Raw genomic sequence first — 24,062 nt, 5'->3', positions numbered from 1 at the left:
AGGTAACAGTGTTTTGTGCACTTTGGCATATAGTCATCCTGATCATATGACCATGGAAATGCCTTCAGACAATGCTGGCTCCATTGGCTAGGAAACAGAAATAAGCACTTCCTCTTAGAGTTAGGCACAACTGGACAGGGAAAACTTTTATCTTTTATTGGATACAAAGATCTTTCACAGAATGTAGGTACTATTGTATCTTCAGTTACACATCATTTTTCCCATATAAGAAATAGTCACGAGTAGTCATGAGCCTCTGTTCAGAACACCTCAATAAAAGCAAGGCAATTTATGTGTATGTAAGTCAGGGTGTTTTGTTGTTGTTTTGTTGTTGTTTTGAATTTGAAATTTCCTGTGTTTCACAGGGTTATTTGAATTTTCATCAAATTTTAAAACAGCTTGCATTTTGATGAAGGGGCGGAGAGCACATTTGTTGTAAGGGAGGGAAAAAGCAGCTGGATGTGAACATTGATGGCTAATGTGCCACTTACAGTAGATTTATATAACTTTTTATCTCTGTTGCAGGTAGAACTTCATGTCCACTTGGATGGAGCCATTAAACCAGAAACTATTCTATACTTTGGCAAGTAAGTTAACAACTCTGGATCTTCTTTTTTTAAAAAAATAACCATGCCATTGGTACTTTGCTATTGGTACTGTATCATTAATCAATATTTTTGCAGACTGTTTCTGAATTATTCTGTTTAAATTTAAAAAGGTAAACATTTTGACGTTTGATCCCATTTCTTATGTAAAGTTCTTGATTTATGAATTTGGAAGTAAAAATTCCATGTAGCTCTTCTAGAACAAGCAGATTTTAGTTCAGGAAGTAAATTAATGGTGTAGTCATAATTATATTTACTCAACTGTATAATCTGCTTAAAAGTGGACAGCACAGTTGTACCATCATGGTTCCTATTGTATCAAAAAATCTCTTCTATCATTTTCTCATATTTGATCCCCAGTAAGATAGAAAAATCTGAAGGTTAGGAAAAAGGGTAGGATACAAAAACTTGGGATCTGACCCCACTACTATATCTGACTGTTTTAAAACTTCTAGATATGAAAAATTGTTTAAAAGCTACTGGACATTTATGAATAAAACAGATTGTATCACAAAATTATGGCAAAGTGCTAGGAAAATGGAAAACAGCAAGAACAGGGCTTATATCCTAGTAGAAGCTGTTGCATAATAATATAACTTCAGTAATTAAAAAGTTACTACTCCAATGGAAATTGAGGCTGTTGTGCAAGGCGACTGGGTTAGAAATTCTTGTTAATAGTAAGATGGTTTTGTTTATTAAGGCATTGTTTCATGGCATAAGGAAATAAGATAATAGAATTGGAAATAAGAGTCAGGAAACATCTGATGTGCATGAATATCATTTATCAACACAGTTACACCAAGAAAGGAAATATGTATTTTTAATGGATATTTTGTTTTTTTAAGGTTAGAAGTTAGCTGAGGATACATTAAAATTTATTGCATAACAGTTATCCAGGGCTATCTGACTATTCAGTTTCTTTATGAGTACATGCACTCAAAACAGAAATGACTGTTCAAAATTAACCCCAAATTAATTTCAGTATTGATATATAAACTTTTTTTAAATTTCTAGGAAAAGAGGAATACATCTCCCTGCTGATACTGTAGACGGCCTTTTAAAACAAATTAGTTATGATGAACCAGAGACTCTCACTCATTTTCTTCAAAAGTTTGCTTTGTACATGCCAGCTATTGCGTAAGTGAAATAATTTGTTCCAATTAACTGATTGTAAAAAAAGATTTTCAGTATCTTAGAACTGATATTCATTTTGCTAGGTTAGCAATCTGTTATGTCATGCTTGTCCTTTTTTATTACCTGCCCGTATTAGTTTGTACTTGTGGGTGTGTTATGTATTTGCATTTATGCATTCTCTGTTTCTCTTTCTTTCTCTCTCTCCCTCTCTCTCTCTCATACACACACACACACACACTCACTCTCTCTAATTTGTAAGGCTGCTTAAAGATCAATGCCATTGTTCAATTGAGAGAATACTAATAGTGTACATGACTCTCTAGTAAATTATAACCCTCTATGCTTATCAAGTATCAAGTAAGCAGAATAGTTTTGAAGGGCATGTGAAAATTATCTACTTCTTGAAGCCATGTGGGCTTCACAAGAGCTTTATTGAGATCAGCACAACGTGCTATCAGCACAACTTGCTGTGATCTTGAGATTAGTGCAATCTTAAAATTGCATACTGCTCCTTACAAACTTTCTTGCTTTAATGTATATAATGTCCTAATTTGTATTGCTAGAGAAATACCTTCCTATACCAATATGTTTGTGATTTTTTTTTACTTTTTGTCCCATCCTTATTGTTTTTATAAATAACTCAGGGTGGCAAACATAACTCCTTTCTCCTCCTATTTTCTCCGCAACAATTCTGGGATTGCCCACATGAAAAGTCTGTCTTACATGGCATTTTTATCTGTGTTATATTGCTATAGAAAAGCAGAGGGATATTGTTGTCTTTCAACTTTAAACTACAGTAAATGATGATGGGACTGAGGATAAGGATAATTGGAGTCACAGGTTCATAGGTGTCACTACATCCAGTTGATTCCAACGTAGGCAGTGAATGTTCAACAAATGGGGTTCTTGGCTTAAGAATCCAAATGGAACAAATGGATTCATATAGCAGGTATACTAGTGTAGCAGATTAAAGCTTGGCTCCAAAGTACATACTGTAACGTTTTATTCTTGCTAGAAGATATGATTACAAATTATGGATAGCGAATTATGGATTGGCACTTATATAAAGCAGGAGTAGGCAATCTGGTGTCCTCCAGATATTTGGACTTTAATCTCCACAGTCTTATCTTTGATCAGGCTGGCTGAGGATGATGAGTTTAAAAACCACAGTAAGTTGAGAGCACCATCTTGCCTGATAGACAGCCTTTCAAACATTTAGAGTGCTCCCCATGCTTACTTGAGGATACATTTCTGTTGGAGAGGAAGTTGTGAGGATGTGCAGGTTTTGTTGAATAAATTAAATTCAGTCAGACCCGTATATGTTTGTATTTTCTATTTGAAGCTTTCGTGGCATTTGAAATCTTCTTTTTGAATTTGAATTTCTTTTAATTTGTAATTATTTCTTAATGTTGAGTTTAGCATTCATAGACTATAAAGTTTAAGACAATATTTTGGGGAGGGGTTGAAGAAGAAAAACAGTCTTTGTTATATTCGTTCACAGATTAAGAGCAAACTGAAGGAATGGCAAAACTAATGGGTAGAAGTAGCATTTTGATAGAAGCTAGTTTGTCTGTATTGAATCAAATTAGATAGAACACCAGATAATGTTATTTTGGGTTGTGTTTATCAGTTTTGTCCCTGACAAACTGTATCATGATTTTCAGCTAATTAAAGTCTGTTTCATGTGTATGGGGCAGCTATTTGCTGAAACCCAGGTTTTAATACTAGTTTACAATAGACAAATTATGACCTTTTGAGAATCCAGACCTAAGATGAGAAATTGGGGGGAGAAAGGAAATGAAAGAGGAAACACATGACTGTGAATCTCATACAAATAGCTCAAAGTCATATATTTTGTTATTTTTGAACTAATACTAGCACTGGGTATAAATGTTAATAATGATTTAGATGAGGCATAGTATTTAAAAACTGGGAAGAAGGAGTAGCATATTTTTTTGGGGCCACAAACCTCTTGGCATTCCATACATTGCTTGCTTTAATACTGACATTATTGGCTCATTTCCCCCCCAAAAGTTTGAAACAGTCTCATAGATTTTGGATGCCATTCTTAAAATTTACGCAATCATAAGCAACAGATTTTGATGGATAGTATAAGAACATTGGCAAGTACAAAATGTCCTGTTTCCAAATCAGAATTGATGCAAGGAATATCGCCAATAATTCCTGATTATACATTTGTGTGTTGCTCTTTTGCACAAGTAGAATTAAAACTATTTTACTGAATTCTACATACATGTGAGTTGTGACCTATACATGTGTTAGAGAAAATTATTTGACTTGGATGCAGAAAGGACTGTAAAGATTCTGTTTCAGCTAACTGGAAATTTAAATATTTTGAACTTTCCCCTTAATTGAATCTATTTAGTTCATGTTCAAATAAGGAAAGTATTTTTTCCTGCATTATTTTGTAAATGTAGCTTATTGCATCACATTTTTGAAATTGGATCTGAATCAGAATCTTGATCTTTTTGTATGATCTTTATTATATACTACCAAACTTCTTTGAACAACCAGAATATTGTTTTTATTGTTGTTGTTGTTTTGGTTGGGTACACATTGGAGTTGTAAATAGTATGTTGCTAGAATTTAGAACTTTGTCTCCTGGAACCTCTGATGATTGTGAAGATCCATGGTTTACAGACTCTGAACTAGCCTTTTATAAAACAAGCCTTTTTATTTGCAGAGGTGACCGAGAAGCTATACAAAGAATCGCTTATGAATTTGTGGAAATGAAAGCAAAGGAGGGTGTGATCTATGTTGAGGTGAGGTACAGCCCTCATCTTCTTGCCAATTGTGGAGTAGATCCTATCCCATGGAACCAAAAAAAGTGAGTAATTGTTTAAATGCATAAGACAGTGCTTCCTTGTCTTGGCAACTTCCTAACGTGCTTCATCTCCCAGAATTCCCCAGCTAGCATGGCAGTTGCTGAGAGGTCTGGGAATTGAAGTTCACATCCCTGGAAACACAAATAAAAAGGTATAAATTATAGTATTCTAAGAGGAACAATTAAATATTACTGGATGGCAGTGAATGTGCAGTTTTGTGACTAATGGCATACTGTATTTGCATTCAGTGAAATGCAATAGTGATGTTAACAGTATATTGACTCTGCATATCTTTTAAATTTTCATAGCATATAAGAGATCAGTATACAATTACTTTGCTCATTAAAAAAGTGGACATTTCTTTACTATTTTGTTCTTCTGATTAGCTCTGATTAACAGTACTTAGCTCTGATTAACAGTATTGTAATTTCTATAAATGGAATATAATTTGTTTTATCATTTTGCAGAGAATGACAAATAAAAAATATAAAGACAGTGCAATGCTAAGATTAAACATTTTATGCTCCAATCTTGTGAACTTCTTTTAACTGTAAAACCTATCAAATGTTGTTCCATGTATTGATGCATGATGATATGTTATTAATATAATCACTGGGATGTATTTTGTGGCTTTACTGTCCAGTTGAAATCTAGTACTCTAAAAGCAGGGCTTTTCAGCCGGTGGTAGGCGTACCACTGAGGGTACTTTGGCACCTGGCAGGTGGTACGCAATCTAGATAAGTGTAGCTGGGGGATGAGCTGAAGCAGCAGCAGTGCCAATGAGTTGAAGTGGGGGCAGCGTTGCACAGGGCTGGGCGAGAGTCAGCTGGAGCTGCAGTGTTATTGGGGCTCTGCTGAGGGCCCAGGATCAGTGCACAAGGATCCAGCTGATCCAGCACTTCCGGGGGTGGCTGGCAGCTGCATGCAATCTTGGGGGGTGGGAAAGCCAGCTGGAGCTACGGTGTTGCTGGGGCTTCTGGCAGCCTCTGCTATCACCGAGAGCAGCAGACAGGCCTTGGGGTGAGAGAGTCAGCTGGAGCTGCTGGGGTTTGGCGCACGCAGCTACATGTTGATCAGCGCTTCCAGCACACCCAGAAGAGAAAAGGAGGAGGAGGGGGAAGAGAGAGGAGAGGATATAAAAGGAAGAAGTTTTGAGAGCAAGCAACAGAATTTCATTTTTAATGTGTGCCAGTTTGCCCACAGTAAAAAAATGACAAAGGTTATCTTATCCTTCTGCAGAACTTTACAGTGGTTACACTTGTTTAGGTGGAACTGAAGCATTATTTGACAACTAACTGCAAACTGAGCTTTCAAACCAGTTTTATAGGAAAATTTCTTGAATGGTTAAAGGAGTCTGTAAGATTTACTGCTCCTGTTGGTTGTAAATTCCTGCAAAGGTAGCCTGGCTTGCTATATTTTCTTGTTAATTAGCTTATTTGACATGTGAATGCTGTCTCCAAGTAGAAAATAAACTATTTGCCCTATAATAGACTTGGTTATTCCAGCTTGCAGGACTGGCCTAGGGTAATTTTTAGGGGGGTTTTAATTATATTTTAAATTCGACAAATATTTAATATTCTTTTTAATTAATTTTAAATTTGTATTGTTTTGTATGTATTTTAAATAGATTGTCAGCCGCCCTGAGTCCTACGGGAGAAGGGCGGGATATAAATTCAAATATAAATANATAATAAGAAAGCTTAAATAAAACTTTAATTCCATACTTATAAAAACAACAATTTAGTAAATGCAAAAATGTGTAAGCAATGTGTCAATAAACAAAAGGATGATAAAATAAATTTGACCTTGGAGGGATTGTGATTATGAACTATTCTTTATCTCTTCTTCCTGTGTTTGACATGGTGATGGGAACAGTGAATATTCTAATGATCTAATAATTAAATTAACAAACCAATCCAATAAACAGTAATAATATGATTATTAATATATATTGTATATTAATGTTAATAAACAGTTTCATAATAATTAATATATAATATACTGATTATTTGTTTTACATAGGGGAGACCTTACTCCAGATGAAGTAGTTAGCTTTGTTAATCAAGGATTAAAAGATGGAGAAAAGGATTTCAACATCAAAGTCAAGTCTATTCTATGCTGCATGCGCAACAAACCAAGTAATGCATTACATAGTTCACTGGTAGTTCTGCTCTCTGTTTTTTTTCTATCTTCCTGCCTCCTCACATTGTTCAAATTTACAGTATCTTATCAAAGAATATTATTTATCCCTAGTTGAGATTAAAGCAAGATTTCATAATGCAATATTGAAAAAAAATAGCTAATCATATCAGACAATCAGCATAAAAGGTGTGATTAATGTTTAGGAAGACTGTAATTATTCTCTAGTTGTTGTCTGTGAATTCTGCTCATTCAGAAGAGATAAGTGCAATGTGTGGTTTCAAATTCAAATCACTTAAGTTTCAGGAACTATTATGGACTCCTTACAATTACTTGGTAATGAGATGGGCAGCATTTAAATTTAATAAATAAATTTGGAAGCTGCTCGTGGGTGTTTCCACATTAAAAGGTATGCATGTTGTAAAAGTATTTTGTGAATAAAACAAATGGCTCTGAAGTGAAATAAGCACCTTAGTTGCTCCAGGTTTCAGCTGGGATCTTGTGGGATGAATAGGGCAAGGCTCTTGTGCTTCTCTCACCTCCACATTCCTGGGCGCTGAGACACCCACTGATCACTTTTTCCCAAAGTGCTATGCTAGACAAATTTAGCCAATGATAAATAACTTGCCTATCATCTCTACCCGTAATCCAAGCACAGCATATCCAACTAGCTAACCTACCTATCTACCGAATTTAGATCTTAGGCACAGTGGCTAAGTGATGGTAGTCTATATAGCCAGCTATATAGAAATGATCAGGATTCTTTCTTTCTGTCAAATATTATATCATTTTCTAGGAATTCCCTAAATGTGTTCATTCTAGGATGCTCATACCAAAGAGAATGCATATGTGACAATACATCTTAAATCTTTGGGATGTAAGATGTATTAGAAAGGCCAAAGGTATGTGACTGCTGTAATATACCCAGCTGGTCAATTGACTGTCCCTTGATCTTCCCAGTGATTTCTTTTCTCTTCTTCCACATCACTGCCCGTGACCTTGCCTTTCCCCCCACAGATCTCCCTGAAACACATTTGTTGAAACACATGCATTTGGGGGCCTTGTCTGAACAAAAGGCATGTGTTGGAATATAGCCAGTTTACTTAGTGCTGCTGTGTAGCATTGGGTTATTTTTTAAGGAACTTGACATTGATCCTTAAAAGTTCTTATTGATAAATTAGTTGTGCCCCTATAACTCAATACAATATGTCTAATGATTGCAATGATAATCCTGCTGGTACTGGTACACTAACCTTTTCAGCATTAGGTTGTTAATCTGAAAGTGCCTTTTAGATACAGCTTTATTTCTAGATATTTTGTGTGCTATATTTCTATCCACGTAGAGATATCACATAGAATGTAATGAGAAATTCCAGAACAGGATTAATACCGTCTATTTAATTGAAGAAAGAAATTCCTATTTTTCTTGCTTATAAGAAGGAAGTTTCAGTGATTGATTGGAGTGAATAATTTTAATGAACTAAATCTTATTACTCAGAGTCAAGGGAATCTCCAAATTATTTTCTTATTTGACTGTTGCTATAACTCCTGCATATGCTCCAGTTATTCAGAACTGCAATTGGGTAAAAATAGTTGCATTTTTATGTAACAGTATGTAATAAAATTCCTAGAAATGTTTTCTCAAGAGAATATTTCCTCCAACTCAGAAAATTATTAGTAGTAATGTGCTCCTATGAATACAGATTTGCATTTGTACAGTAAGCCACTATCAGTTAATCTTATAATAATTTATAAACGGTCTGTAGTTTATATTGGCCGCATTACTCTCTGTAATATTGTATAGTTTTCCTTTTATAATTAACTATTATATTATTTTGTTAGCTTCTGTTTTAAAGTATTGGTGAAATAATTTTTAATTGAAGATCTTTAAATATTTGTTACTTTAAAATTATATATAAAACTTCTTCATACCTTAATAAATTCAGTGGAGGAAAGGTTAAGCTTTGACAACAGTGCATAAGTTTGGATATATAGACTATAGTTGACTCTATCTTTTATGCACCAAATCTGCACAGCATGCAAAAAAGTGTGCCACAATTCTGAATCTCCGTCTCCTTGGTTTTGATTGTGCACTTTCCTTGAACAATTACCTTGTTAGAAATTCTAGGAAGTAGTGAACTGTAATATGTTTATACTGTAGCATAGATTCTAGAAGTTTCAGTCATACTGAAATGACAACAACTAACCAGAAATAAACAAATATATTTTAAACATTGTAATTCTTTGTGGTTATTCTGCTATTTACAACATCTGTTTGATCTCCACAGAAATTGTCAAAGGAAAAGTCAACAAAATAAAAGTGTCATTTATGTATAACCATGTTTGATTAATGATTACTTATTTAAGCAAGACCTTGGATTCTGCCAAAAGTAAAAAAAAAAAATGACCTTATTTATATTTTTCTTTCCAGGCTGGTCGCCAGAAGTACTGGAACTGTGTAAGAAGTATTGGAACGATACAGTGGTTGCTATAGACTTAGCTGGAGATGAATCAGTTATTGCGGCCTGTTCAGACCACCGAAAAGCTTATGAAGTATGTTCAGTTTTATAGAGATAATCAGCCTAAGATTCCCAGAAAGGGTTCAGGACCAATCATGCTCTTATTTTTCATTCACATTTAATGTTCCCAAATCATGTTCAGATCAAAATTTCTACTTCCCATGTATAACACTAGAATACAATATCCAGATTTCAATTACAAGTAACGTTTCAGCCTCAAATTGAAACATGTCTGGTTAAAATTCTGAGGAAAGGATTTATATGGTCGCTCCTCTGTTTTAGACTTCCCTTCTATTTATGCCTATTGCTGAAATGTTTTAGGGTTGTGTTTGTTTAAAAATGATTGGAAGAAATCCTTATGCCTTTCCTTCCTTTTGTTCCTTGAAACAGCCTTTCTTTTCCAGATTTTGGCTGAGCCTGAAAAAAATCTCTACTGTTTTTTTTTGTCACATTATCTTTAAAGAGTGGGTTTCTCTTCCTTTTCCAAGTTTGCATAGCCATAGTACATATATCATCACTAAGAACCTGGAACAAACCTAATCTTTTGAACTGGGAGGAGTAGAGGTTTCTTATTCAAAATTACTTTCCCACATGTGAAAGTAACCTACTTATCATTAGCCAGTCTCTTCTAAGTAAAGATTATTCAGGATGAGACGGCTATTCTTTCAAAAACATTCCTTGACACAAACTATTTTAATTTGCCCTTCATGGCATGTAGTATCCTGTGTTTATTTCCTCTAGAGAAAAGTTGAATTACATGTTATTTTTTATTTATTAGTTTCCAAAAGTACTAAAAATATAAATCTTTTTCATTCTAATGTGCTGATATTTTCTGCCATGAATTATCAAATTTAGAAGCAGGAGACTGTGAGTTCAAGGCCCACTTTAGCCATGGAAGCCAGCCAGGTGACTCTGGGTCAGTCACTCTCAGCCCAATCCACCTCATAAGGTTGTTGTTGTGAGGAAAATAGTCCTCGACTTACAACAGTTCATTTAGTGAGCATTCAAAATTAACAGTGGGACTGAAACAAATAACATATGACTGTTTTTTTACCCTGAAGCTGGGATAGTACTTTGAGGAAATGCTATCTGCTTCATTTCAGAAAAGCTTCTGTAGAAACTGTTCTACACAAGCCCTCTTGTGATTTCAAATGGTTCATTATTTGAACCATTTCTATTTCATCCTTTTAGTTTTTAATCAGGAAAGGCTTCCAAGGTCACTTAGAATCCATTTCCTTGTATTTACAATCTAAAAAGATGCGACATTTATGAAACATAATGGGCTTTGATTTATAGAGGAGGGAGATAGAACTGTAATGGAATCAAAGTTACAAGTTTTGTTATCCCACTTGCCTTCAAAACAATTCAAATTGTTGGTTTTCCAGCTGAGCTAAGAAAAGGTCCAGCTTACTTTCTCTTCCCTTACTACTCTTCGGTTTGGGGAACAGGGAAAAGAGAAACCAGTGACTATCCCATAGTTTATATGTCTCTAATAGAAAATTGCCTGTGTTTATGAAGAACTTTAAATTGCATTAGTGAGCACTCAAGACCACACAAATAGATATAGAAACAAGTTTTGATTTATATCAAAAATCTTGCTTTTATATCTAATTGAATTAAACATTTTTCCTCATTTTTCATTGAACTGTTTAGTTTGAATTAACCATAGTTCTCAATCAAGTGCCAACATTCAGTAAGCAAATTAAAATTTGTGAAAAATGGGAGGTGTATATTTTGCCTTAAGATATTTTTAACAGTATCTTGAAGGATGCAATAATGCATCAATCTTCTGTATATTTTCATGAACTGACATCGTTCATAATAATCTTTCTAGCTTATTGATGACAGAGAAGCTCAGAAATATTGTACCAGATGATTGGAAAATAGTAATAGTAATTCAACTACAATTACTTAGCTTTCTGTGTATTAATACTACAGTAGTATAACTTCTTTATGTATCTTCTTATTAAGCAATTGATAATTTTTGAAAAATGGTCTTTCTTTATACAGTATGTACTTGCATGGCCTTTTGTTAGTAATCTTATTCTTGGTATATGTTCTTCAGTATATGTATATATAAGAATATAATTGGCTTTAAAATTCATGCATAAAATGTGTTACTATAATACACACACACACACACACACACCCCAAAAATCTGACCCCTTAGAAAGTTCATTATAGAAATTACATTAAATATTTGAATTCATTGCTGTGTTCTTTTAAATACTTCCTGACTTGTTCAATGCATGATCTTTAAACATTCCTAAGTGCAATAACATTTTTTTTCCTAAACCCCCCCCCCAATAATGTGAGTGGCCTCTGGAGCCTGGTTTTTGGTATACCATATATATGTGTATACATACATACATACATACATACATACATACATACATACATACATACATATATAGAGAGAAATGTGTCTCTGTGTGTGAAACTCAGCTGAAACTACCAACATTCTGAGCTTTGCATTCATTTTAATAATCATTTTTTTCCTCTTTAAGAGCAAGAACAGTAGGATTTATTTGTTTGGCAATTCCATGTTTATCACCAACAGAATATGAAATAGCAGATACCTTCCTCAAAAATGTGTTGTCTTCTTTAACAATTGCAAATTATGGTTTCTATTTCCTGTTGATCAGGAAGCTGAAAGATATGGTATTCATCGGACTGTTCATGCCGGAGAGGTTGGAACATCCGAAGTCATCAAAGAGGTAGGAAATTGTAACATAGAACCTGGGTGTCATCTGGAAAGCTGCCAGGTAGAACTAATGTAGAAAATTATAAAATCCTGTGAGGACTGTTTTCAATTTTTTTTAGGTAAAGAGGTAAAAGGAAAGAAGAGGTAATTTAAGTACCACTCTGGTGATATTTATAGCAGCAGTAATTAGGATAGTTTTGCAAAACATCTTGTTTTCCGACAAATTCAATCTTTGCCCCAAACTGTTTCTTAATCATTAATTAAGTAGTACGTCTTCATTCTCATCTCCTTCCATTTCCATCCATTATTCTACTTTCTGTTAAAAAAATATTTAAAAAAAAATCAATCTGATTTTCTAGGATCAAACTGCAAACAATGTAAGATATTGCCATCATTTTCTGTTATGCAGAGGTGTACACTTACAGAACACTGTAGCTCAATTCTTTTCTGTCTAAATATGAATTAGAAAAATCCTGCTACACAGGAAAAGCACACTATAAATGCCCAAGCCCTACTATACAGATAAAGGGAGATCTCATTACTTACACTGTTGGACCTTTTCTTGAAATCAGTTAATGATTTCTCTTAGTTTTAAACTACTTAAGCTTTGCTGTGTATCTCTTAAGTGGTTTATGCAAAATGGTTTGAGGTTATAGTCTGAAGTATAAACTCTTATCATTTGAGAATTCCTGTATAAGAGAAATTCAGGTTTGGTCTGAAAAAAATGAGTATGGGAAAAAAGTAGTATGTAAATCTAAGGCATCCTCATTCCTAAACTGTACTCTTGAATTGCTATAAATGTATTTACACTGTACTTTATTTAATCTTTTTGTGCTAGATATTCATTAAATACCACCTAACTTTGTTGTTTTAGAATTGATGTGTCAATGGTGTAAGTGACCTAATCTGCAAATAGTCATTTCTTCATATTTTTCTCCGTTATATCACTATAGGCAGTCAACATTCTTAAGACAGAACGAATTGGCCATGGCTACCACATCTTTGAAGATGAACAACTTTACAAACGGTTGTTGAAACAAAATATACATTTTGAGGTAATAGAATATCTTCTGCAAATATCTGTACGTACTTCCTTAACAACATTTAAGGACAAACAAAAGTATAAATAGTTTATACTGAGTCAGAACACTAATCAATCTGCTTTCCAGTGCTTTTTTCTGCTTTTTTTTAGAAATGCTGAGGCTTTTGAACTTTTGAAATAAAATCTTGTGGTTTTACTCTGAATTAGTATGAACTTTATTTTGCAATAGAGCATGCATATCATCAGTCTTCCTAAAAGAAAAACCCTCCAAGCCTGTAATGTTTTTTACAGCAACTTTATTAAGTTTCAAAAAAAGATAAAGTACAAATTAAAAAAGAAAACATTAAAAGAAAGGGGAGGGGATTAAAGGGGAAGAAATTAAAAAGTGACAAAAGAAAAAGAACAGGAAAAAATGATTTCCAACTTTCTTCAGTACAAATATATAATAGAGTAACCTCTTAACTCTAAATTATAACAAAAACATCATATAAACAGTATAGAAACTAAATTATCCAAACTAAATTATCCAACAAAATAAATTCTTATGCTAAATTTAAGCATAAACCTTAAAAATATACAATCTATATGTCAAGTTCTGATAGATGAGACCAAACAAATCAGAACTCCGAGGCTAGAGATTTCATCAAGAACATGCTTATTGGTTACGTAGTATAGCCACGGTCAAAAGTGAAACCAAGTCTGAAATCTCCTCCAAAGAGAAACACTATTACAAAGTTAAACTTCCAACCCCAATGCTATGTATCAGCTATGTTCCCCAATAGAATAGTTTGGTGGGCTTTCTAATCAAATGCTCATGCCCCCACCTAACTGAACTTTGGTTCCCATGGAACAGTAAAATGTTTAGACTAGCAGAAATCCTCAGCACCCCCTCCCATTCTTGTGGCAACCTAGAAAGAGCAAGATGGTTGCAGCCAGTTTTGTTCTAGACTTGCCATTATATATCTAATAATTATAATTATCAATATTTCTATAATCATAACAAATCTAATTATCAAATCCTAAAACTAAAACTTCATTTTTATCTTTCTAAAGTAAAAAATTCAAAAATGGTCTCCAGGTAGAAACAAAGCTAAATAAACTTTTATCTTTCATCAAAGTAGTCAGTTCTGTCATCTTTGCCCGTTCCATTAGTTTCACAATCCACTCTTTATTTGTGGACAAATAAGAAATAAGAAAAAATAAGGAAATAGTGAAAATGGCAAGTGGACAAATTTGGACATTGTTCCAGGTGAATACACTTTTTTTTCTTTTTAATTATAATATTTTTAAGGCGCCCAAAGGCAATTGATTTGTTAGCTCTGCAGTAAGCTACAGGAAAAAAATTGCACAGAAAATGCAAAGTATGTTGCATTTAATTCTACAGTGGTACCTCTGTACTTATTGTTAATTGATTCTGGAAGGTGCAATGAATACCAAAACAATGAGTAGCAAACAATTTTTTCTCATAAACAATAATGTAGTGAGTCATAGGGTAGCTGACACCGAACAATAATGTAGTGAGTCATAGGGTAGCTGACACCGACCAATTCTAACTTGTGCGTCGAGTACTAAAGAAACTAGGAGTATCGGGACAACATTTTCACATCAAAATGCACTGAGTACCAAATTTGATGAGTTTCAAAGCAGTTGAATACCAAGGTCCCATTGTATACAGTATTAATGTAAAGGGTATGTCAGTTTCTGTTCATTTAGGGATTCATTGAAGTGTACAACTTGACAGGCATGTGTAAACGTTTGGATGCAACTGTACATTACAAGATATACATAATGCAAGCCTGATCCTTATTTGTCACAGTGCAGGTTATAAATATACTGTCGTATGTGTAAACTTAATTGCTTAATGAAGCATTTTTTTAAAAAAAGAAAACCTCTAAGCATTTCATGTCTTTGTTTTGCTTTTGGGAATATCACTGAAGTATATCAATGTTTAAAGTTTATTCCAAGAGACAAATCTATATATGATGGTTAGAGCCATCATATATAACTAGAATGATAAGAAGGCTGTCACATCCATACTATTGCATTTTACTGTAAATAAAAAGTGTAAATGAATTCTTTTGACAAACATGATTTGGTTCTTGGTCTGTATCTGAATGATCTCAAATCTTTGAATTAACTATTGTTTAACTGGCATTTAATTATTCTTTTTCAACTGACAACAATTCATTCTTAATTTGATAGCTGTAGTTTACTCCATAATCTTTCTATGAAGAAACTGTAGAAATTGACTGTAGAGGTACAGATTAATAATAACAAATGCATCATGTGCATTTTTCAGTTCATATGTACACTTTACATGAAGTTCACATAATTTTATAAGGAAGAAAAATAGATTATTTGGTCTGAATTACTCTCAGCTGTTATGAGCTTTTTATAGAAAACATATTCTTTCTGAAGTAGCATTTTCAATTTATTATTTTAATAAATATTTATTCACATAAACACTTTAAATGAAATCTATATTGAGTATCTTTATTTTCTCTGTGCTTTAATATATAGCTCTGTCCTTGGTCCAGTCATCTCACTGGAGCATGTAAAACCAGCTTCGAAGAACATCCTGTAATAAGGTAAGTTTTGTTGCTATTTCAAATAAATCATACTTCAGCTCACTTATGGTTCCTTTGGATTACTTTTTGAATTTGCACTAAACTCTGTTATAACATATTTTGAAAAGCTAGCAGCACCATTTTAGATTTTGGTAAATGTGTAACAAAATGCAGTAGGAAAGCTGGCTATTCTATATTTCTGCCCATAGATAATAAATCATTTAACTCTTCCATTTTTGTCTTTCCAGATTTATGAAGGATGGTGCAAATTATTCCTTGAATTCAGATGATCCACTCATTTTCAGATCTACGATTGACACAGACTACAGAATAGCTCGGGATCACATGAAATTTACAGAAGGGGAATTCATGAAATTGGTAAGTTGGTCTGCTTTTCATATTGGCAATATTTTGCCCTTGTAATGTACAGCTTGTTTTGATCAATTTGTGTTAAAGTAAAATCTTCCAAATAAATTGAAATTATAGGCATAGACATGGTTAATCTTTTCAAGGTTTTTAGAAATGGAAATATAGGCTTCAAACATGGTGGTCACATCAAGACCTTACTGTGGAGAACAGAAGGAACATCTTACCATACTCCATTTGTAGAAAAATGCTAATATTCTTATTAACATTTAAATGCATCCTTCAGGTAATGGCTTCTTATGTAATTATATGCCCATTTTGGCAAGATGTGTCTTAGTAAATAGCCATCTCCGTATGCCATATGAACCTGCATGTTTTTACAAACTCTGTCAACTGAAAGTTTCAATTAAAATAAAACCCTTACATCTGTCTGGGATATATTTATGAATAGAATGGAATGGGAATGGGAATAGACCTTGGAGATCTTCTAGTCCAACCCCCTGCTCAAGCAGGAAATCCTATACAATTTCAGACAAATGGTTGTCCAATCTCTTCTTAAAAACTTCCAGTGTTGGAGCGTTCACAGCTTCTGGAAGCAAGTTGTTCCACTGATTAATTGTTCTGTCAGGAAATTTCTTCTTAGTTCTACGTTGCTTCTCTCCTTGATTACTTTCTGTCGATTGCTTCTTGTCCTGCCTTCAGGTGCTTTGGAGAATAGCTTGACTCCCTCTTCTTTGTGGCAACCCCTGAGATATTGGAACACTGCTATTATGTCACCCCTAGTCATTCTTTTCATTAAACTAAATATTTATTTATTTATTTATTTATTTATATTTAAATTTATATGCCGCCCTTCTCCCCATGGGACTCAGGGCGGCTCACAGCATATTAAAACATTGTACAAAAAGAAATTTTCCCCTGCTAAAAACCAATTAAAATCCAAATATTAGTAGCTGTGGCTCTTTAAAATTGTTTAAAAATTGTCCCTATTTAAAACTCACCTNCATAGATAATAAATCATTTAACTCTTCCATTTTTGTCTTTCCAGATTTATGAAGGATGGTGCAAATTATTCCTTGAATTCAGATGATCCACTCATTTTCAGATCTACGATTGACACAGACTACAGAATAGCTCGGGATCACATGAAATTTACAGAAGGGGAATTCATGAAATTGGTAAGTTGGTCTGCTTTTCATATTGACAATATTTTGCCCTTGTAATGTACAGCTTGTTTTGATCAATTTGTGTTAAAGTAAAATCTTCCAAATAAATTGAAATTATAGGCATAGACATGGTTAATCTTTTCAAGGTTTTTAGAAATGGAAATATAGGCTTCAAACATGGTGGTCACATCAAGACCTTACTGTGGAGAACAGAAGGAACATCTTACCATACTCCATTTGTAGAAAAATGCTAATATTCTTATTAACATTTAAATGCATCCTTCAGGTAATGGCTTCTTATGTAATTATATGCCCATTTTGGCAAGATGTGTCTTAGTAAATAGCCATCTCCGTATGCCATATGAACCTGCATGTTTTTACAAACTCTGTCAACTGAAAGTTTCGATTAAAATAAAACCCTTACATCTGTCTGGGATATATTTATGAATAGAATGGAATGTGAATGGGAATAGACCTTGGAGATCTTCTAGTCCAACCCCCTGCTCAAGCAGGAAATCCTATACAATTTCAGACAAATGGTTGTCCAATCTCTTCTTAAAAACTTCCAGTGTTGGAGCGTTCACAGCTTCTGGAAGCAAGTTGTTCCACTGATTAATTGTTCTGTCAGGAAATTTCTTCTTAGTTCTACATTGCTTCTCTCCTTGATTACTTTCTGTCGATTGCTTCTTGTCCTGCCTTCAGGTGCTTTGGAGAATAGCTTGACTCCCTCTTCTTTGTGGCAACCCCTGAGATATTGGAACACTGCTATTATGTCACCCCTAGTCATTCTTTTCATTAAACTAAATATACCCAATTCCAGCAACCGTTCTTTATATATTTTAGCCTCCAGTCCCCTGATCATCTTTGTTGCTCTTCTCTGCACTCTGCATTCCTAATCTGAAATACTTAAGAAATTGGAATTAATTAAAAAATAATGCTAATAAAATTATGTAGGGTCATTCATAAGCTACTGTTTCTTGTTAATTTCAGTACATATTATACTTTATTGTGGTCATTTTCCATGTCTTTTTACTTGGTGTATGGTTTGAATTTTTTTTTTTGCTTCCTTAAAATATTTTCATTGATAACCCTCAGATTTTTGTTCTATCCTAGCAGTCATAATCTTATTTCTCACAAATCTGTGCATATTCACAGACATTTTGTTTTGGTATATTGGATTGTTTTTTCAGCAAGAAAATTAATTATTGATACAATGTCTTCCATGGCTCTTTGCAATTTACATGGCTTTCTACAATAGATGAAAAACTAAGTTTGACCCCAATTTAATTGCTTGCAAAATTAAATGATGTAACTTGTTAACACCATATCTTTGAATTAAATCAGTTAACTCAAGTTTCTGGGTTGGTACACATACTGAACTATAAGCATATGCATAGGTGTTGTGAACACAATAGGCTAAAATAGCAATAGTAATAGCCCTTAGACTTATATACCACTTCACAGTGCTTTACAGCCCTCTCTAAGCAGTTTACAGAGTCAGCATATTGCCCCCAACAATCTGGGTCCTCATTTTACCAAGCTCGGAAGAATGAAAGGCTGAGTCACCCTTGAGCTGGTCAGGATCGACTGTTGGCAGTCAGCAGAATTAGCACTCAGTACTGCATTCTAACCATTGTGCCACCACAGCTCAACCAAAATATGATTGGAAAATATGTAGTTTAATATCCCATGACCTCACTGTTATTGAGTTTGCATTACTGCAGCCTTAGAGCATTTTGCTGAGTAATAGGACTTTCAAGCTTTCTATTGTTTTGGGCTATTGCCAGTGAATCTTCTAATTGCTTAAATGACCTTTGATAGCAGTAATCGCAGTAACAGGTTGGATTCTGAAGAACATTATCAGTCTATAAATTTGTACTGGGTTGCTTATTTGCTTTGCCCCAATATAAAAGCAATCAAATCTGTAGCATGTGGCCTAATATATATAAATTTATCTCAGTATTTGAGCAACCTCGAGTGAGCTTTAAATTGGAAAAGTGCTTGTCTAAAAACCCATCTGTGGCATCCTTATGTTTGTTAACTCCATTTTAGACTTTTGTAAAAACGCATTCTTTTCATTTTCAAAGATAAAAGCAACATTGTCAACCATTTAATTAAAATGGTATAGCCCACATTAGTGGAATATGATCACGCATGCCTTCAAGTTTCTTCTTCTTTTTTCAGAATATAAATGCAGCAAAGTCCAGCTTCTTGAAAGAGCAAGATAAAAAGGAGCTTCTGTACAAGCTATATGAAGCCTATGGGATGGTAAAAAGCAAAGAATTCTGAACTCTTCTGTACCGGGCATCAGCTTTTTTCTTGACCAATGTTATGCTTATTTTGCTTCTTGGAAGACAATGTGCAAACTTAGTATTACTACCTTGTTTACTCTTAATAACCACAGAACAGGGCATATACAAAACAGTATTCTTATGATGGTAGCTACTGTGAGTTTCATTTTATTTTTTTAAAGATGGAATATAAGGTGCTCAGATATCTAGAGGTTGGAAATAGGAATACATTTATTGCAATTACATTCATTTAAGTTCCATCTCAGGTAAACCAAGTCTGCAGGCCATCTATTATTTCAAAACTTTCCAGGTCAAATGAACTGTTTATATGCAACAACAGACAAAGCCTATCTCAGACATTTTTAAAATCATTTTTAAAAACATAATCTGCCTCACTAATATATCTACAAGTGATGTCTTCTGTGCACTCCTATATTATCAAAAAGGAAGAAAGATCATAAGTATTTTTACCATTGATTTTTTTTTTAGAAAATTATATTTAGAAAAACAAACAAGTTACCTTATCATTTGATTATAGACTGATTTTATTTCTGTACTTTATTTTACTTATATTAAATAGCAGTTCATTTTTTCCCCCATTTCATTCATTTCAGTGATATCAACATGAAAAAATAGAATATTTGATCCAGAGAAAGTTGTATGAGAGAAATTCTTGTAATGCTAATTCAACATTTGCTCTTCAAAAACCAGCCTTGCTTAAAATGTCTTATGCTGGAGATGTGCCATGGGAAAAACAGTATTTTTAAAAACAGAATGTTATAGAATTTCTATTCATATAAGGATTTTATAGAAATGCAGATTTAAAGTTTTATTCCCACCTATTTACTGAGCCATTTGCCTTGTTTCTTATCTGTACTATACTGTTTAGTTTAACTGGGAATTATGTGATTTAACTAAAGCATACTGACACTTGTTTTGTTTTGTTTTGATTGTTGAGATTAACAGAAAGGTAACATTATCTGATGGTTACCTTGTTTTAACTGGATTAACACCCAAAAAATTAGACTAAATAGCTAGTATCAAACTGGCTTTTTTGCTGGAATTTTTCCCTAAGGAATCTGAAAAAACAAAATGGTTTAAGTGTAAGTGCTTCACTTTGACTGAAATCTAAGGAAAGCTGTAACCAAATATGTAGTTTGAACAGGAAAATACAGTACCAAATGCACGTCTAAATCATAGCAATATAAAGCCAAGAATTCTCATTCCCAAATAAATATGCTAGATGTCTTTAGTAATTGTAACTTTTTTTATTTTGCATGTTTAATTGTTTTTTTAAAAAAAATAAGCTATCTTTGAAGTCCCCATTTATCTACTCAGGAACTTAGATCCATGTTTTTATATTACAGTGTCAAAGTCTTGCACATTCAAGGTTGAAGCTGGTATATTATAAAATTTGTCTCTTAGATTGATTTACATTTTTTGTTGTAGAAAACCCAAAATACAAGTTCTAAGGGCTTAGATCTCAAGTAAGTCTTATGTGCAAATCACACTGTTACTTGTTTCTCTATTCCTTGTAAGTAGCAACAACATGAAAGTTGCAAGTGAGTAACCGTTGCAACATCAAAGCATAGTAATTCTTGATAATAAAGAGAAAGTGGCAGCTAAACACTCAACTGCTATTTCAGGAGCAGCTGCACATTTAGCATATTTCAGTTCAGAGAGACAAATCTAGCCACTTAAGATTAATTTGCTTCATTTTCCCCCCTCAATCAACAAAACATGACTTTACTTACTTTCTGGGTTTCACATTTCTAGATCTGAGGACTTGTGCTTAGGACATTATGAAAGTGTGCTGAATAAGTGAATAATAGAGGTTGCTTGGAAAAATTAAGCCAAGTTTTGAAAAAATAAATAAAAGTAGAAGTCTAACATTGCTGCCAGAACTTAAAACATTTAATTTGTAATATTTTTATATAACTCAACAAGACTGATCGGATGGTTAAAAGATAAAATCCAAGTCCTTCTTGTATTTCTCATCATTTGTTCTGTATCTTTCATTAGTTACTGTATGTAGTGTTTCTTGTAATTTGTTAGAACTTGTCTCCAGACACAAACTGACATTGTTAGTACTTATTTTGTCTATAGAAATGGTTGTGATTTGATTTTATTTAGTAATATTTTTTTAAGTTTGTAATCAGTGCTGCAGAACTCATACATATTTGTGATACCATGTTGTTGGTAACTACTAATAATGAAATTTTAAACATCAAAAGTTTGTCTCTGAGGAATAGTTTTTACATTAGTGTCATATGTGTGCGAGGTATAGACTTGGTTATGCATACTACTTATTTCAGAAAGCGGCAAGCCAGTAAATACTGGTTTATATGAATGTTAAGTAAAATGTTCTTAATGTCAATGGGCATATCGTCTATATTCAGGATTATATAAAACAATTGTTTTAATATTTTTGTAGTACCAGTAAAACGTTATACAGCTTATAAATGGTTTTAATGTTGTGATCCATGTTCTTTCTGTGTAACACAATATATCTTCAGAATTATTTGGAGGAAAGAGCAGAACATAACTCTTCATTTAATGAAATAAAGTCCATTATCACTTAAAGGTATATTTCATTTTTATCTGGCATATCAGAAAAAAAACACTCAAACCAAAATCAGCTATAATTCTACAAATAAAATAATTAAACTTAAAAAAAATAAATGAAAAGGAGGGTGTGGGTCTTTGTTTCAACTTTCACTAGAAAATATATAGATGTTTCATTGTTTTTAGTAAAACAAGAAGCAAAAAAAATCTTCCATTAAGCAAGAAGAGGCCTAAATTTTTCGTATTGCTCTCGGTGACATAATATACAGTACAGCATTTTTTCTAATAAGGCTTAAGCTTTTACAAGCTATGGCTCATTTTATTAAATGCATAGAGTGCATAATAAAAATTGTAAGTTGGAAAAGATGCTACCAGACTCCTGATTTTTTGCTACCACAGTCGAACCTGGCTGTTTTCCTACAATGTCTAACTTTACAAAAAAGTATTTGGAAGCAGGTAGGTAGCACTCTCTTCAATGAAAAATTTTGATTCTGTTGATATAATCTAAAACAACAATTGCTTTTTTTGCAGCTACATCGGACTACTGGCTCATACTATTTGTATTCAGATAGTAATCTAAGGTTTTCTTATGTAATATTACCCAGACAAGTGTTGTGCACCTGAATCTCTGCACTTGATCACTTTTTCTCTAAGAATTTTGCTTTTGTCTCACTAAATTCTATTATTTCCAGTCCATTTCTCTACCCTGACAAGTTTACCTTCAATTTTATTTCTGACTTCTAGGGCATTAGCTTTCTCGCCAAATTTGTATTATTTGTAAATCTGATAAGCTTTTGCTCTATTATTGTGTAAAGCAGAATATGGTGAATTGAACTAGAGCAATACAAGAGCACTATTGCCAGCATTAAGCTCAATTATTTAATGAGGTTCATACTGGTGAAATGTCTGGTATATTATATCCTATAATTCCCATGTTCACAGCTTAAAAGATCAACTGGGTCTGGGATTTGATATATTTATTGTGGAGGACACAATAAACCATCTAAAAATCTACAAGAGATAGAAATAAATAGTTTAAATTTACTAAGTGAACAAAATGCACCTTTTACAATAAAATCTGAAGTACATATTATGGAAATGTTGTTTATCTGTACAGAAAATAGCTGTTTAAGGCTCTCTAAGTGGCTCAGGTTACCAGAACACATCTTATTTTGTAGCATTACAGAAAGAACTGGAGGTACCAGTTACTTGCCGCACAAAGTGACTATGACATCCAGATGGCTTCTGAAGAGATCTCTAAGTAAAGATCTTTCTGTTGCAGTTTGATTTCTTAGCATATACAGTCCTATCAAGTGTTGTTATCCAGGCTTCCACTTTCTGCATCCTAAATCAGAAGTTTGAGCTATCATTCTTCCTTTCAGGAATCAGTCCAGGGTCCTTTTCACAAGCAACTTCCTTTCCTTGATTTGCTGCCAAAAAAAAAAGTGGAAGTTTTTTTTTTGATCTAATAAATGCATGCAGTAAAAATAAATTGAACATAAATGTTATTTGCCTACAATTATTTGCATTGGGAGAAGTATTTTATTCCAAACTGGCTAATTCAGTATAGGACTTTTATCTACAAAACAGAGAGAATTCTTATTTAGAAATTCTCGTAAGTGTGGAGATTGGATACTGAATTGCCTCCTTGGTGCAAATTGTTATCATACATGAGTTTATAGGAATGGGAGAAGTCTAGTACAAGATATGTGAATTAGACTGCTTAGTTTTAAAAGATTTAAATATTGGGCACAGAAAAAAAATCTAACAAGATAAAAACCAATATATTATTATCACAAGGAAGAATAGAATAATATTACTCAAAGAAGGGATACTGACAAAAGAAACCACAGAGGAACAGAACCTTTCACTGAACAGGTGACAAAAGATACAATAGGCTCTTTATATAAAGGTAGGAAGATGTGGCGTGCTCCTTAGAATTTGAATGATTGGCTCAGAAACCTAATAATCATGATAATGACATGCCAGCAAATATGATATTGCATAATATACAGATTGCATAAACATTCAAACAAGCACAATATGAATTATAACATTTACATCTGAGCTTCCTGAATGATAACTGCTCCTTGAAAAGCTCTGAATGAACAAAGAAGT

At 33.4% G+C, this 24,062-nt stretch overlaps 1 protein-coding gene across 1 annotated transcript; it reads left to right on the top strand.

The window, feature by feature from the left end:
• Window positions 1–525: 525 nt before the first annotated feature.
• Window positions 526–19,855, top strand: ADA (adenosine deaminase; the record flags this gene model as incomplete). Its single annotated transcript, XM_015829771.1, is given in 10 exon segments — window positions 526–587; window positions 1,620–1,742; window positions 4,444–4,587; window positions 6,608–6,723; window positions 9,156–9,277; window positions 11,889–11,960; window positions 12,901–13,002; window positions 15,510–15,577; window positions 15,805–15,934; window positions 19,273–19,855. Coding segments are annotated over 10 exon segments (1,044 nt in total), but the record flags the coding sequence as incomplete, so codon positions are not given.
• Window positions 19,856–24,062: the final 4,207 nt, after the last annotated feature.

Source organism: Protobothrops mucrosquamatus, unplaced genomic scaffold (genome assembly GCF_001527695.2).
Source record: "Protobothrops mucrosquamatus isolate PMUCROS unplaced genomic scaffold, P.Mucros_1.0 scaffold_235, whole genome shotgun sequence".
NCBI lineage: Eukaryota > Metazoa > Chordata > Lepidosauria > Squamata > Viperidae > Protobothrops > Protobothrops mucrosquamatus.
This window is presented reverse-complemented; position numbering and strand designations above follow the sequence as displayed.